Here is a 17,500-nt window from a genome sequence, read left to right as displayed (position 1 = left end):
GGAGAAAAGAATATCCAAGCAACCCTAAAATGTTAAATAACATCTTTCTGACATTAGATGGTGGACTTTTGTGTTTGCTTACAGGCGTAATTTACAGGGGGGATGGGATGGGGGGGATGGGTGGAGGGCCAGCATAGAATATGTAATGCAACTGTTGCTTCCCAGATGTCTAAAAGATCAGGGCAAAAATACTTATTGCATCAAGTCGCTGTTTTTTTAATGTGATATGAGCCCAGATTGATTAATTCACTATTTTGTCAACATGAGTAAACATATATTTAAATTACCTTCTGTTTTTTTTAAATCCGAAAAAACCTTGATCCATAGGTTTAATTTACAGGGGGGTAATATATAATCAAAAGTGGTTAGTGCAACCCACCCCAAATATCTAATAATAATTTCCTTTGCAAGACATTTTGCACCATAACTTGTTGCAGAATAGGCTCAAATTGTTGCAGAAAAATTCACCAGAATGCAGAAAATGTTTTGAAAGGGTTTTATGCTCAAAATGTCTCAAAAAATCTCATGATGTGATATGATGACTATGAAAGTTATAACATTTAGGCTACAAAATAACTTTTCATGGCAGGTATTCGAGAATGTTTAGAATACTACCCCTAAAATGTAAAGTAACATATTTCTTACATGGTGGACTTTATCGTTATTGGGTTATTTTGGTCAAGGGTCGAAGTTCAATAAAAGCAAAAATAAGCAGGATTGGAAACAATATTATACTCAAGTGCAAGTAAAAGATTTAAAAGATAGCCTAGTCAGTAAAAATGCACTCTGGGTAAACATTAGCATCTATAAAAAGTAGTCTATATGATGATGTTATATGATCTATTAAAGTAATAGCATTTAGAGTATATAATAGAGAATACTCCCTTAATAACCCCCCTCCCATTAACCCTCCCATATTCAAAACGTTTCTATATCAGAAATTTGGGATTCTTTCAACCATATTGTCAAAAAATAAGGTGGATGGTTCCATACAACCATTACTTTTCACAGATCAAATAAAAGATAATTTCACTACTTTCGTTGAATTTGGTATGCTATTCAATTTTATAGCATTTGGAGAAAAAAATTGATGAAAGAACGTTGAAAAGAGTGACAAAAAAATGTCAAATAGCTTCAAAAACGTGGGAACAAAACAACAAAAAAAGTCAAAAAGTGAAGGAATAATGTGACAAATACATCGGTAAGAAGTGACAAAAAAAACGTATAAAAAAAACTGCGACAGAAGTGTTGAAAAAGACAACCACAACATTGAGAAAAAAAAGAGCAAATTTTGACACAGAAAAATCAAAAGTTGTACGGAAGACAACACGAGGGTTAACGACCCAAAAATTCAAGATTCAAAGATTGCAAATCCTTTTTTAAAATTCTCATGGGAATAATTTGGAATAGATCTTTATAGTCATCGGTTCACAACAGTAAAACACAGTTTAGCAGCTCTCAGAATGACAGTAAAATATAAAAGTCAAGGTACTTAACCTCCTGTTGACAAACATAAACTTTCTAAATCAGACAAAAGATTTTTAAACGCTGAAAAAAGTGACCAAACAAATTTGAAAAAGTGACAAAAAAAACATCAAAAACATCCCCAAAGGTGAGAAAAACTTGTACAAAACATTGACAAACCATTATTTAAAAAAAAACACCCCAAAAGTGACAAAAAAACATCACCAAAGGTGAGAAAAACTTGTAAAAGAAATTGACAAAACATTATTAAAAAATGGAAAAGAAGTGACACAAAAAGAGTGTAGAAAAAAAACAAAATGTTGAAATTTCGACCCAGAAAAACACAGTTGCGCACTCGACGGGAAGACAACACAAGGGTTAAACAAGGTGAATATATATATATATATATATATATATATATATATATATATATATATACCTTGTTTAACCCTTGTATATATATATACCGTATATGAGATTATTGCACTTTCAGTTGTTGGGGTATATTGCACATTCATCTTAGAGAGTGGAGAGTTGCAGCAGCGAAGGATAAGTGCAAACAAGCACTAAAACACACTGAAGATAATCAAGCAATAAATACATCTAACTCTCCTGTTGTCCTCGGCTCAAATTTGGCCCATTTTCAAAAAGTTTCTATATCAGAAATTTGGGGTTTCTCTCAACCAAATTGTCAAAAAATACCATGGCATCATTGAATTCTGGGTGTTCCATTTTATAGCATCATCCTGACTAGATTTTGACATATCTGTGATTATCCATTACCTTCAATCCTCTGATCTTAACTTTTAGTCAAAATCATTCATAATTTCTTTTTTTTTTTTTTTTTTTAATTTTATATAAATGAGGTTTATTGACCAGGAATTCCAAAAATAAGTGTAAAACTAGTGTAAATAAGTTGGTTCTTGTGGTGAATATACTGGTGGTAATGGAAAAAAAAGATGCCAAAAAACATTGAAAAAGGAACCAAAAAGGTCAAAAAGCAAGAAAAACATGGAAAAAAAGCGAGAAAAATTTAAAAACAGTGTCTAAAAAAAGTGTTAGCTTTGACCCGGGAGGATAACACAAGGGTTTAAAAGTTAAACTGTATGTTTATGTTCATTTCACTGACCTTAGTACAACTTCAAAAAGTTTCTATATCAGAAATTTGGGTTTCTCTCAACCAAATTGTCAAAAAAAGATAATGTTGATGGTTCCATGTTAAAACAGGCAGGTGATGGTGCAGTTAACAGTTCAAAGGGGTCCTGATCATCTGTTGTTGCTGCCCATCTGTCCGTCTGTCTGACTGTCTGTCTGTTTCTATCCGTCTGTGTCTGTCTGTTTCTGTCAGTCTGTCTGTCTGTCTGTCTGTCTGTCTGTCTGTCTGTCTGTCTGTCTGTCTGTCTGTCTGTCTGTCTGTCTGTCTGTCTGTCTGCTCCACTTTGTCGTCCCATCCAGGTCTGCAGCTCTTTGATGTGACAGACAGATAGATGGACTCACAGACACACACACAGACACGCACAGAAAGATAGAAACAGACAGACAGAAAGAGACAGACAGACAGACAGACAGAAAGAAAGAAACAGACAGACAGATGAGAGGTCAGGAGACAACAACACTGCTCCTCTTCTCTGTTGTCGCCCCCTCTACTCTGCTCTCCTTTTTTTGGTTTCATCTCCTCCCTTCTCTCCTGTTCTTTCCTTGCTTGTTTCTCATCCCGTCTTTCGTTCTTCACGTTTCCTCTTCTCTTTTTTTTCTCTCCTGTATTTTCCTGTCCTCCCTTGTTTCCTCTTCTTCTATCCTTCTCTTTTCTTCCCCCTCGTCTCCTCCTCTCCTCCCCTCCCCTAACTAGTTCCTCCTCCTGTCCCTTTGCTTCCCTCCTTCACTCTCACTTGTTTCCTTATCTCCTCTCCTCTCAATCACTCTCATTATCTTATCAATGGCACTGTTTCATGATTGACCCGATTAACCCTTTAAACCAAACTGACTGCACCGTTTGCACACAGAACCGCGCCTTCCTCCTCCTCCTCCTCCTCCTCCTCCTCCTCCTCCTATCTTCCGTCCCGGGTCCTTCAGGGGGAGCGTGCCTATGTTCCCACATTTCTAAGACATTTTTTTTTCACTCAAAATTAGGCACTATGTTCGCTTAACCCCTAACCCTTGAAGGGAAATGTTGGAACACACGACCTCATTTTGAAAATGTCCTAGAAATGTGGGAACATAGAGCTGTGGGACCATAGGGCTGTGGGACCACTGGGCTGTGGGAACATAGGGCTGTGGGACCATTGGGCTGTGGGACCACTGGGCTGTGGGAACATAGGGCTGTGGGACCATTGGGCTGTGGGAACATAGGGCTGTGGGACCATTGGGCTATGGGACCATAGGGCTGTGGGAACATAGGGCTGTGGGACCATTGGGCTGTGGGAACATTGGGCTGTGGGACCATTGGGCTGTGGGACCATTGGGCTGTGGGAACATTGGGCTGTGGGAACATTGGGCTGTGGGACCATTGAGCTGTGGGACCATTGGGCTGTGGGACCATTGGGCTGTGTGACCATAGGGCTGTGTGACCATAGGGCTGTGTGACCATTGAGCTGTGGGACCATTGGGCTATGGGACCATAGGGCTGTGTGACCATAGGGCTGTGTGACCATTGAGCTGTGGGACCATTGGGCTGTGGGACCATAGGGCTGTGGGAACATTGGGCTGTGTGACCATTGAGCTGTGGGACCATTGGGCTGTGGGACCATAGGGCTGTGGGACCATAGGGCTGTGGGACCATAGGGCTGTGGGAACATAGAGCTGTGGGACTGTAGGGCTGTGGGACCATAGGGCTGTGGGACCATAGGGCTGTGGGACCATAGGGCTGTGGGACCATAGGGCTGTGGGACCATTGGGCTGTGGGACCATAGGGCTGTGGGACCATAGGGCTGTGGGACCATAGGGCTGTGGGACCATAGGGCTGTGGGACCATTGGGCTGTGGGACCATAGGGCTGTGGGACCATTGGGCTGTGGGACCATTGGGCTGTGGGACCATAGGGCTGTGGGACCATTGGGCTGTGGGACCATAGGGCTGTGGGAACATTGGGCTGTGGGACCATTGGGCTGTGGGACTGTAGGGCTGACCCCCTTCCAGGCTGCTGGTGACGGTGATGAAGATGATGATGATGATGGTGGTTACGAGCCACTTCACAGGGCGGATCATCGTCTTCAGGTCGTTATCCGTCTCTTTAACCTGATCCCCAAATCCCCTTTTCAGCACTGAGAGCCACACAATGGTTTAAGATGATTTAAGAATAGATTATCCCCGTTATGTTCATGGGGTACTTCAAAGGTACTCTTACTTAAGTAAACGATCGGAGTACTTCTTTAACCCCTCGTATAATCCCCCTGTTGTCCTCTGGTCTGATTTGACCCATTTTCAAAAAGTTTCTATGTCAGAAATTTGGGTTTTCTTTCAACCAAATTGTCAAAGAAAGTAACGTGGATGGTTCCATACAACTATTACTCATCTCAAAAAATCAACAATTTTGCAAAAAAATAAATAAATTAAAATTAAAACCACAAAATAAAACACAAAATCTGAATTTAAAAAAAAATAAAAAAGGATTAGTTCGAGAAGGAGCAGGCGGAAGCAAATAGCTCATTTGGTCCTGCCCCTTATTTCTCAAAATCATATTATTACAAATTAAATAGATATGCAAATACAGCATACAATCTTTTAGGTCTTACAATAACTTATAACAATATACAACAATATACAACAATACCTTTACATTATAATACCATTCCTGTGTTTCGGTCTGTTCTTTTCTGTATTGGTCAAGTATTGATTTCTTTAATATATTTTTGAACTGAATGGTATAATGGCTCTGTTTGATGTCATTGTTCAGTCCGTTCCATAAGGTCGCCCCACAAACTGAAACACACATGCTATTAACAGCTTTCATTGAATTTGGGTGTTCAGTTGTAAAGCATTTGGAGAAAATAATGACAAAAGAATGTGGAAAAAGTCACATAAATGTTGGTAAAAACCTTCCAAAACGCGGGCGGGGAAAAAAAACAACAAAGACGTCAACACACTTGGAAAAAAAATCTCAAGAAAGTGTCAAGAACAACAAAATGTTGATTAATGTGCACTGTTCCTTTTTTAAATAAAGAAATCTAAAAAAAAAAATTTGAAGCTGCTCTCTAATCTAATTCTGTTTCTGGTCAGAGAACAGTCTGGCTCTGGAGCCCGATCTGCCGGCGAGTTGATCTCTCCCTGGCGCGCTATTGGCGGGTTTAACCGGTGGCGATGGAGAAGCGACCAAGCAGCTTCTCGTTTACATTCAACCGTTCATTCTCTTAGTACGTCTGTCGGTACACGATCCGTTCTGCTCATGCGCAAGAATAATACTGTTTTACCGAGGATACGACCTGCACGATCTGTTCCACGCTAGCCTTTGGCTAGCCTCCACCGGGTAGCTAACGTTAGTTTAGCTAACAGCTAATTCGGCTAACCGCTAGCTGACAGCTAGATTCGGTCTAAAATAACGTTAATTCAAACTTAATGGCAGAAGCAGGCTACAGCTACATTAAGACTTTACAGTAATAACAATAAAGACAAGTATTGAGTGACTGTATTTTAAATGAGCACAAGTAAAGTAGAACTGACGTAACAGCTGTTATATATGTTAACGTTTATTTTCAAGTTTTATTTTGAGGTTCTGTTAAAGTTATTACATGCTGTCTCAGCTAGCGGTTAGCCGAATTAGCTGTTAGCTAAACTAACGTTAGCTTGGCTGTCGACCGGAAGCGTGGAACAGATTTTGCAGTGTCGGAAATCCTCGTACAACAGCGCATGCGCGAACACTTTGCACATGTGCAGAACGGATCGCGCAGGCAGAACGGATCGTGTACCAACAACGTCCATGCATTCAACAAGCCGGCCACCGAAGCGCAGCACTCCATGGCAGCCACCCGTTGCTCTGATTGGTTGAAGGACTGTCCAATCGCGTGCAGAGTCATTTGAACTATGCCCGTTGATCGCGCCTGTTAGAAAATACAGAGCAGACTCCCCAGACTAATGTTCAATCTTAAAATATTGATCTTGGTTTGGTGATAGCCAGACTAGTCTGGCTCCAGAATCAGTACTTTTGATACTTTAAGTACATTTAGCTGATAATAACTTTTGTACTTTTTACGTAAGTAGGATTTTGAGCTACTTTTACTTCTAACAGGGTATTTTAAAACTGGGGTATTGCTACTTTTACGGTACTTTGACTTTTAAAACAGGATCGGAGTTCCACCTCCACCTCAAAGGATCAGAGTATATTATATATATATTATATAATATTTAAAGACTTTAACCCTTGTTTCTGCTTTTCTGAGTCGAAATTTGTTCTTTTTCTACACTTTTCTCTATGTTTTGTCGATTTTATTCAAATTTTTTTTTTTCACTTTTTTGCCGTTTTTTTAATTATGTTTTTGTCAATTTGTAACAAGTTTTTGTCGCTTTTTTCCGGGGGGGTTTTCTCACTTTTTTAAATGATGTTTTTGATAATTTTTTAGTCGCTTTTCCTGATTTTTTTTCTGCACTTTTTCCAAGTTTTTGTCACCCTTGTTGATGTTTTTTCATGTGTTTTTGTCACATTTTCCATTTTTTTTTTTGGGGGTCTTGGGTCTTTTTTTTCCAAATTTGTGTAGCTTTTTTCAACCTTTGTCACTTTTTTCAACGTTCTTTTGTTCTGATATAGAAAGTATTTGACCTGAGGACAACAGGAGGGTTAAAGTACTTAAAATGTGTGTATATTGGGGTTCTTTTTTGAGTTTATAATGTCTTAATTTCTTTAATGATCTTTCCTTATCTTCTATAAACGGCAGTTTCTTGTTAATCTCATAATATTACACTAAAACAAGTCTCACATTTCTTGTGATTCTTGATCATTGTGGGATCAAATGACTTAAATCCTGATCAATACAAAAGAAATCAACCAGTGGCCGTTGTTAAATCTCCTGTTCCCATCCTGTCATATCAGGGACCTTTCCTTTAATCTGGGATCCCCCCAAGATCAGCTGCCCCTGTTATATTAAGCCTATCAGCTGCTCTATCAGCTGCCCCTGTTATATTAAGCCTATCAGCTGCTCTATTAGCTGCCCATGTTATATTAAGCCTATTAGCTGCTCTATTAGCTGCCCCTGTTATATTAAGCCTATCAGCTGCTCTATCAGCTGCCCCTGTTATATTAAGCCTATTAGCTGGTCTATTAGCTGCCCCTGTTATATTAAGCCACTCAGGAACCTAAAGGCTCAGTTAAATGTCATTTATAAGTAATGACTGAATATGATGAGCAGTTTAATACTCAATGAAAAAAGAGCCTCAAAAGTTTAATTAATGAAAAGATTCTCGTGTGGAAAGCTGCAGCTAACTAATGATTCTTTTATCATCAATCTGCCAAAAAAACGGTGACATTTTTTTTTTTATTATCATTACGATTTCCCAAAGCCTAGCAGGGTTCAACAATAAGGGTCGCCCGATGGCCCAGTGTAAAGATATATCATACGTAAATCTCGTTATTCGCATTTCAAGTCCTTCACACTAGGTCAAAACAGACAAGACATGCAAAAAGCGTGAATAGGGCGCCCGGTTAGCTCAGTTGGTAGAGTGGGCGCCCATATATATATATTACTCCAACCTGCGGCCCTTTGCTGCATGTCATTCCCCTCTCTCTCTCTCTCTCTCTCTCTCTCTCTCTCTCTCTCTCTCTCTCTCTCTCTCTCTCTCTCTCTCTCTCTCTCTCCCCTTATTTTTTGGGCCATTTTCGGCTTTTATTTTGACAGGACAGCTGAAGACAAGCTGACCTGTCAAAATAAAAGCCGAAAATGCCAATAAAACGTCAATAAAACTAAATAAATAAAGACCCAAAACAAACCGATCCAACAACGTAATAAATGCACTCCGATAACAACAGTTTAGTCGTAGTCCCTGACATTAATGTCAACTTTTATAAAATCTATACTATAATAAGACTTTCATATTTATGCCACTATGTCGGACTTATTAATTCAAGTCAAAGTGACATTTAGAGATTGGGCATTTTCAGCTACAGCATTTTTTAAACTGAAAATAGAGATTCATTTTTTTATTTTTTTTGGGGGGGGGGTCCAAGCTTCAGGTGAGCGTGCGCCCCGTTTACAGAGGTTCAGTCCTCGCCGAGCGGCTGCAGGTTCAATTCCGACCTGCTGCCCTTTGCTTTATGGTGTCCACCCCCCCCCCCTCTCTCTCTCTCTTTTTATCTCTCTCTCTCTCCTTTATCTCTCTCTTTTTCTCTCTGTCTCCTTCTCTCTCTGTCTCCCTCTTTCTCTTTTTTTCTCTCTCTGTCTCTCCCTTTCTGTCTCTATCTCCCTCTCTCTCCCCCCCTCTCTCTCTCTCTGTCTTTCTCTCTTTTTCTCTCTCTCTCTGTCTCTCTCCTTCTCTCTCTTTTTCTCTCTCTCTCCTTCTCTCTCTGTCTCCCTCTTTCTCTTTTTTTTCTCTCTCTCTCTCTCTCTGTCTCTCTCCTTCTCTCTCTCTCTTTTTCTCTCTCCTTCTCTCTCTGTCTCCCTCTTTCTCTTTTTTATCTCTCTCTCTCTCTCTGTCTGTCTCTCTCCTTCTCTCTCTCTTTTTCTCTCTCTCTCCTTCTCTCTCTGTCTCCCTCTTTCTCTTTTTTTCTCTCTCTGTCTCTCTCCCTTTCTGTCTCTATCTCCCTCTCTCTCCCCCCTCTCTCTCTCTCTCTGTCTTTCTCTCTTTTTCTCTCTCTCTCTGTCTCTCTCCTTCTCTCTCTCTTTTTCTCTCTCTCTCCTTCTCTCTCTGTCTCCCTCTATCCCTTTCTCTGTCTCTCTCTCTCTGTCTTTCTCTCTTTTTCTCTCTCTCTCCCTCTCTCCTCCTCTCTCTCTCTCTCCCTCTCTCTCTTTTTATCTCTCTCTCCCTCTCTCTGTCTTTCTCTCTCTTTTTCTCTCTCTCTCCCTCCCTCTCTCTGTCTTTCTCTCCTCCTCTCCCTCCCTCTCTCTCCCTCTCTCCCTCTCTCTCTCTCTCTCTCTCTCTCTCCCCCCTTTCATGTCTAAGCTGTCCTATCAAATAAAGGCCTAAAATGCCAAAAACTAATCTTAAAGAAAAAGGGAAAAAAACTCTCCAATCTGGATTTTGGACAGTCAGACGACACAGATTTCCTTTTTATTTGATTTCCAAACACACACACACACACACACACACACACACACACACACACACACACACACACAGACCCTGCATAAAGATAAGGCCAGCCAACAGAAGAGATCAGAGCGTCAGGACTGAGGAGACGTTAGGTCTCAGACTGACTGGAGCCCGGCTCTAACAGCCTCATCCAGACTGAATGAGACGTCTTAATTACTCCAGTTGTGAAAACTAAAAGAGGGGAGGGAGGAAGTGTGCTTTGATCTTCGGGGTGGGGGGGCTGAGGGAGTTTGATGCCTCCTATAAATACAGACAAGCTGTGACAAAGAGGGGACAGTCAAAAAACCTCTCAGGCACAGGACAGACCAGCACACCTTCTCCTCTGCACTTTTAAACACCCCCTACAACTAAAGGATTTTACTTCTGCAGCCATGAGGGGATCTTTTTCTATCGAGTGGATGGCCCAGAGCAGCCAGCAGCCTACCGCGGGTATGGAGAACGCCTCGGCCTCTGGACCTGGACCAGGACCCGCAGCCTGTGGGACCCACACCGAGAGTCTGCCTGGTTTTTACGGCAGACAGAAGTGTGAAAATGTCCCCGAGCAGAAAGAAAGCAGGAGCCAGGGCCTCGGTGCTTTCAGCCTCCAAACCTCCCTTAATAATCCAGGTTAGTTCAGTCCAGTCCACAGAAAAAGTCAAGTATTTACTCAAGTACTTGTATGTTTTACTCGGGGTATATTCCCTTTTTTATTCATCTGCTACAGTACGTTGATCTGACAGTTATAGTTTCTTTACAAGTTCATATTTGACGTACAAACTGTGTGATCAGCTCGTAAAAACACATAACTTTGCACCACTGTAAGAGTCTATAAGAACATTTCAGTGTTTATTAATGGGCAGTATTTGTCGGCAAGTAGAACTGGAGCTCGCATGAAAAGATGTATTATATTCAATAACATATAACAACTTTACAGACTAACTTTTTGAATGCAGAACTTTCACGTGGAGTAATATTTCTTTAAATGATGGCAATACACTTGCAAATACATCGACTAAAGTAGTATTTTATGATACTTTACTTGAGTCTTTTCTTTTCATGGTACTCTCCACTTCTACTGCAGCTTTAGTTACTTTACAAATTAGATTATTTTTTTGCACACAAAACATGGGAGAATTTATTAAATTGGATGTTTTATATATTAATGACTCTACCTGACAGTTTTAGTAAAGTGCTGCTAAAACAATTAACTATTGTTATTAACAGAATTTCTGTGTGTTTTTTTGGGGGGATTTTCTGATGTTTTTCTTGTTCTTTTGCTATTTTGTCAGCTTTTTTTTCTGGCTTTTTTTTGTTGTTTAGGTGCTTTTTTTTTATATTTCTGTTTCTTTTGGTCACTTTGACGCCCCCCCACTACCACCAGTATATACTCACACCACTAACATCAAATAATATTGACTAGTTTTACACTTATTCTTGGAATTCATGTGCAATAAACTTCATTTATATGAAATCATACCACAGTTTGTTTTTTTTTAAAGATTTTTTTGGTGGGCTTTTCCACCTTTAATGGACAGGACATCTAGGTGAGAAAGGAGAGAGAGAGGGGGGGTGAGGGGGAAGACATGAAGGAAATCGTCACAGGTCAGACTCAAACCCTGGACCTCTGTGTCGGTTTATGTGGGCCTGCTCTACCCACTGAGTCAACCCGGCCACATCATACCACATTTTTGAGTTTAAAAAGCAGAAATATGCTAGAATATTAAATAAAACGCCCACAATTCAATAAAAGTAGTGAACAGATCTGTAATTTGACTTGTGAAGAGCGTTTGGAACCATCTATGTTATTTTTGTCCAATTTGGTTGCAAGAAACCCACATTTCTGAAAAAAAACAGCTCAAATTTGACCCCAGGACAACATGAGGGTTACGACTTTAACTCCATTTTCCTGATTACACGTCCAGACGTTTATCTGAAGTAACAATTTGAATGTATGACTTTTACTGTGACAGAGTATTTATTTTATTTTTTACAGTGTGGTATTAGTACTTTTAGGATGTGAAAACTTCCATCCTAACGTGATATTTATGTCTCTTCTCTCTGTTCCTCTCTCTCTGCAGCGACTGAAGCGGGCTTCAGCAGCGGGACAGAGGAGGAGACGTCCGGCTACGAGAGCGAAGAGGGTCACTCCCTCTCCCCCTCGGCCCCCTCCCCCTCCCCCTCCGCCTCCCCTCCTTCCCCTCCGTCGGGGCGGAGGCCTCGCACTGCGTTCACGGCGGAGCAGATCAGCAGTCTGGAGAAAGCCTTCAAGAGGAACGCTTACCTGGGAACACAAGACAAGGCCGACCTCTGCAAGAAGCTCGAGCTGTCGGACAAACAGGTAACAGTCCTCCGCTGGTGGTGTGTGTCTGTCCTACGGTCTGCTTTATTCCCCTATAATGCCCATATTTAATATGCACTGCTATATAGTTTTTATATTACTATATCTACATTATTCTCTTATATTGTCCATATTTAATGCTGGTGTCTATACTTTATCCTTGCACTGCTATATAGTTTTTATATTACTATGTCTACATTATTCTTTTATATTGTCCATATTTAATGCTGGTCTCAAGACTTTATCCTTTGCTCAATACATGAAATTAAATTCACAGCAGTGCCAGTCCAATTTAAAGAAACTAAATACATAAAATAAAGTATTTTAAAGACTTTTTGTAGGGCTGTTTGGGAGACTATTTTTGTGGATTTCTTTGTATTTTTATTTTTATTTATATATTCACCTATTTGTTGGTTAGGTTTGTTGTATTTTTTTAAATTTATTTTTGTAATGTTGTTTTTCATTATTTTGGGGATTTGAACTCAGTATTTTAAATTGTTTTATTTAATAAATTTCTTAGTCAGTATTTTATTATAGTTTAGCCTAGTCATAGTCTTATATTGTTGTATTATTATAAAATCTTTCAATGTATTTAGGTTATTATTCCAGGGACACTGACTCAGGTTTTGAAATGTTCATGTTTTTACATCTGTTTGTTTAGCTGTATTTAAAAATATATACAGTGGTGCTCATAGTATCCTGGATCCATGAAATAACTGGCCTTTAAAAATAAAAATCTGTCTGCCTCTATGGGAATTTAACATAGGGGTGTGTATACTTATGCCCCCTGTATTTTAAGGAAGAACATTTATTTATTTACAATACATTATTCATTCCCACAAACAAATGGTGTCCTTAAAAGGTTGGATTTTTCCTCATTTTTCTTTAATTAAGGCATTAAGATCAATTTCCAAAAGATGATTTTTTTTATTCCTCTTTTTAGTCAACTTTAGCATGGGTTCATAAACTTATGAGCACCACTGTATATTTTATTGATTTATTAATTAGGCTACATTTATTTAATTCCCAGTAACATATACTTTGACCTCAGTATTTTTTTTAAACATCCTGCCTTCGGCTCTCGAGTCCACTAATTGAGAGAAATGTTAAAATTCTGTGTCTTACGAGTCTTCTCGTTATCTCTCTCAGATCAGGAACTGGTTCCAGAACCGGAGGATGAAGCTGAAGAGGACGGTGCAGGACGCCCTGGCGCACGCCTGCCAGGCGAGCGTGGCCTCCCAGTTGATGCACTACCCCGAGCTGCAGGCCTACCGGCCGGGGCCGTACGCCAGGTACCACTCAGCGGCGCCGCAGGACGGCCCGGCCGCTGCCTCCTACCTCCACCACCCACACGGCCTGCAGTACAGCTCCGCTCGGCCCAGCGGGGCCTCTCTGCCCCTGGACTCGTTCTACCAGTACGCCGGAGGCAACACCACGCCATTCCTACCCGGAGCCTACCCGGCTTACCCTCAGTATTACTGACACTCCACTCGCCATTCCATTTTAGGTTCACGATACGATTTTTAAGTTCACGATACGTAACAAAAAAGAGAAGATCCCGCACTCTGGTCTCAATTTCAATTTTATAGGGCTGCTCCCTCTTAGTCGATTAGTCGACTAATTGGTCTTTTTTGTCAACTTAAATTTCTTTAGTCCATTAGTCATGTTTGATGTTTTTTTCATGCTGAATGACTTATTTACAAGAAAAAATACGAGCACATCTCTAGTAAACACAAGAATTAAAGTGGTGCTTTTGCATGACTCTTTGCGGAGAAACTCAGATTTACAGATCTGTCGATTAAATCAACTAATCGATTAGTCGGTACAGTTGAATGAGTGTTAGTCGACTAAGAATTTCTTCAATCGAGCACAGCCCTACAATTTTATTTGTAAGGGACAGTGTGCAATTTAAACATAAATGTAATAATTTAATGCATTGCACCAGAGTTAGCCTAGTATTAGTCCCACAGAAAGCACAAATACAACAATTTAAAAACCAAACAATGCTCAGTTAGTAAAAAGAAAACCGCAACAAACAGCAATAAAACACATCTCATATTACAGGTACACACACACACACAACATGATCAAGAGGTGTAGCGGTATGCACAGCACACAACCCCCCCCCATTCTCTCTCACACACACACACACACACACACACACACACACACACACACACACACACACACACTCACGTTTCGGTCTCTCTGGACCTTCATCAAGAGTATTTTAAATACCCCAGAGGAACTGAAACATTAGTTAGATTAGATTCAACTTTATTGTCATTGTGCAGAGTACAAAGACAACGAAATGCAGTTTGCATCCAACCAGAAGTGCAGAAAGAGCAGAAAAGTGCAATGCGATATACAAAGTATAGACAGGATAGAAGAAATGTAGTGCAGTGTAGACAGTAGTGTACAGCTGGTTGACAGAAGGTGGTTTACAGTAATATGAATTAAATATAAATATGTGCAGTGTATTAGCAGTTACCTTATAGGATCAGAATAAATATATGTAATATGAACAATGTATGAACAACATGCACACATATGTGCCATTTAGTTGCAGTAGCAAGAGCAGAGTGCAGGATCTTCCTTTTTCTAAGTCTGATGTGATATTTTTCATCGAAGAATCGTTGGATGTGCCAATCGTTCCTTTGTAAAGTCTCAGGAGTTTTTTTTTAACAGAATGAGCTGCAAACAAATGACTGAAAAGTCTTCCTTTATTTATATAAACTGTGCTAAAACAACAGACATTTTGGTGGTGCTACTGACATTTTATTTTTATCTTTAAATAACAAAACTAAATGAAATGAATTAAAAATGATCAAATCCCACATTTCAAAATAACTTAATAAATGGAAAAATAATATCTTTAAATAAATACAGTAAGAAAGGTGTGAGTGATGTCTGAAGTCGAGGAGTAAAAATCTGAAGCAGATTAACCTTCGTGCTGTCTTCCCGGTGACCCGTCCATAAACTTGTGTTCCTAGTGGCTCAATATTGGAAAATTAAGGGCTTTTGGCGCTTTTTTAAATGTTTTTGTCACTTTTTTCAACACTTTTTTAAAATGTATGGTCAATAAACCAAACTTACACAACGTTCTACCAGATTTCTAAAAGTTAAAAAAAGCAGACATTATAAATTATTTTGACTATTAGTTAAGATCAGAGGATGTTGTGGTGCATCACAGACTGTCAAAGTTTTTTTATTTTATTATTTTTAACCTTTATTTATCCAGGTAAGCTGATTGAGAACAATTTCTCATTTGCAACGATGCCCTGATCACATTCCCCCAGTTCTGCCCAGTACAACCCCAGTCTGATCTGCTGGGTCTACTGAGCAGCTCCACTGGAGCCGTTGGAGGTTAAGGGCCTTGCTCAAGGGCACCTCAGTGGTGGTGATGAGGGAGGGACAAGCTCTTTCACTTTCACCCACCCAGATTTTATCCTGTCCGGTCTGGGGATTGAACCGACGACCTACCGGTCCCAAGCTCACTTCTTAACCCCCACTGCCCAGGATACGGTTTTGAAACCATTTAAACATTTTTTAAATGCTATAAAATGGAATAAAACACCTAAAAATAATCATTATTTTTGTTTAAATGTCGTATGGGTTCCATACAACTTACATCCAGGTTATTTTTGGGCAATTTGGGTCAAAGGAACCCATTTTTCTGATATTAAAAACTTTGAAAAAAGGGTAAAAATTGACCCGAGGACAGCACAAGGGTTAAGCTCTAGGCCGTTTAAAAACAGCACCGCGATTACGTTACATTTTTTAACTTAACCGGTCATTAACTTCACACATTTAAATAGATTTTGAGCTGGTTCGAGCCGTCTTTCCGTCCCTATAGTGAAGACGTGTAGCTGCTGTAATCTTCACTGTGATACTTCGTCAGACAAAATGAGATTGTGTTGCTATTATTCCGGTCATCCCAACAGGATGCTGAACGTGGCACAGTTACTGCTGTGAAAGCTCGAATCATAAATCAAACAGGGTGGTGTGCAATATTGTGATTTACGTGTGTACAGTATATCTCTGCTTGGAACGGATGTATAGTTTGGATATATTTAAATTTGAATATATGAAGTGTTTTTTTTTTTTTATTTGATTTGTGTTGTGTCACTGGGAAATCAGATCGTTAAAATAAAATCATTATTACAACTTTACAGGTCATCGGATGTGTTTTTATCTGCAGGCAACGTTGCTCTGTCCTGTCTCTTCCAGTGGGGAAAGAAAAGTAACGAAATACATTTACTTCAGTACTCATTTTTAGGGTGACAGAGGTTCTGCAGGTTTCACCAAGTCGAATTTAAGACTTTTTTTAAGATCATTATGAATGACATTTAAGACCTTTATCACGACAACATCAACTGACTTTTATTTTAAACTATCGCTAAACTTTTACTTTTGGCGTGGTTTGATTAGCATTGAGAGATGATTTTATAGAAAGTACCCCATGGGCCAATCTCTAGGTACGGTGAAGGGTATGTGATGATGTGGGGGTATGGTGAAGGGTATGTGATGATGTGGGGGTATGGTGAAGGGTATGTGATGATGTGGGGGTATGGTGAAGGGTATGTGATGATGTGGGGGGGTATGGTGAAGGGTATGTGATGATGTGGGGGTATGGTGTGACGGGTATGTGATGATGTGGGGGTATGGTGAAGGGTATGTGATGATGTGGGGGTTGGTGAAGGGTACGTGATGATGTGGGGGTATGGTGAAGGGTATGTGATGATGTGGGGTATGGTGAAGGGTATGTGATGATGTGGGGTATGGTGGAGGGTATGTGATGATGTGGGGTATGGTGGAGGGTATGTGATGATGTGGGGGTATGGTGACGGGTATGTGATGATGTGGGGGTATGGTGAAGGGTATGTGATGATGTGGGGGTATGGTGACGGGTATGTGATGATGTGGGGGTATGGTGACGGGTATATGATGATGTGGGGGTATGGTGAAGGGTATGTGATGATGTGGGGGGTATGGTGAAGGGTATGTGATGATGTGGGGTATGGTGAAGGGTACGTGATGATGTGGGGGGTTGGTGAAGGGTACGTGATGATGTGGGGGTATGGTGAAGGGTATGTGATGATGTGGGGGTATGGTGAAGGGTATGTGATGATGTGGGGGTATGGTGAAGGGTATGTGATGATGTGGGGGTATGGTGAAGGGTATGTGATGATGTGGGGGTATGGTGACGGGTATGTGATGATGTGGGGGTATGGTGAAGGGTATGTGATGATGTGGGGGTTGGTGAAGGGTACGTGATGATGTGGGGGTATGGTGAAGGGTATGTGATGATGTGGGGTATGGTGAAGGGTATGTGATGATGTGGGGTATGGTGGAGGGTATGTGATGATGTGGGGTATGGTGGAGGGTATGTGATGATGTGGGGGGTATGGTGACGGGTATGTGATGATGTGGGGGTATGGTGAAGGGTATGTGATGATGTGGGGGTATGGTGACGGGTATGTGATGA

General features: G+C 40.4%; 1 protein-coding gene across 1 annotated transcript in view; it reads left to right on the top strand.

Moving 5' to 3' along the window:
• ved (ventrally expressed dharma/bozozok antagonist) overlaps positions 1-13,655 on the top strand; it is a 25,537-nt gene extending 11,882 nt beyond the window's left edge. The window contains exons 2-4 of the mRNA XM_028601977.1: positions 10,065-10,301; positions 11,753-12,012; positions 13,162-13,655. Coding sequence (XP_028457778.1) covers positions 10,067-10,301; positions 11,753-12,012; positions 13,162-13,494 — 828 coding nt within the window. The 5' untranslated portion in view covers positions 10,065-10,066 and the 3' untranslated portion in view covers positions 13,495-13,655. The remainder of the gene's footprint in view (positions 1-10,064; positions 10,302-11,752; positions 12,013-13,161) is intronic.
• Positions 13,656-17,500: the final 3,845 nt, after the last annotated feature.

This window comes from Perca flavescens, chromosome 16 (assembly GCF_004354835.1).
Source record: "Perca flavescens isolate YP-PL-M2 chromosome 16, PFLA_1.0, whole genome shotgun sequence".
Taxonomy (NCBI): Eukaryota; Metazoa; Chordata; class Actinopteri; order Perciformes; family Percidae; genus Perca; species Perca flavescens.
Note: the sequence above shows the minus strand (reverse complement) of the source record. Positions and strands in the feature narration are given on the sequence as shown.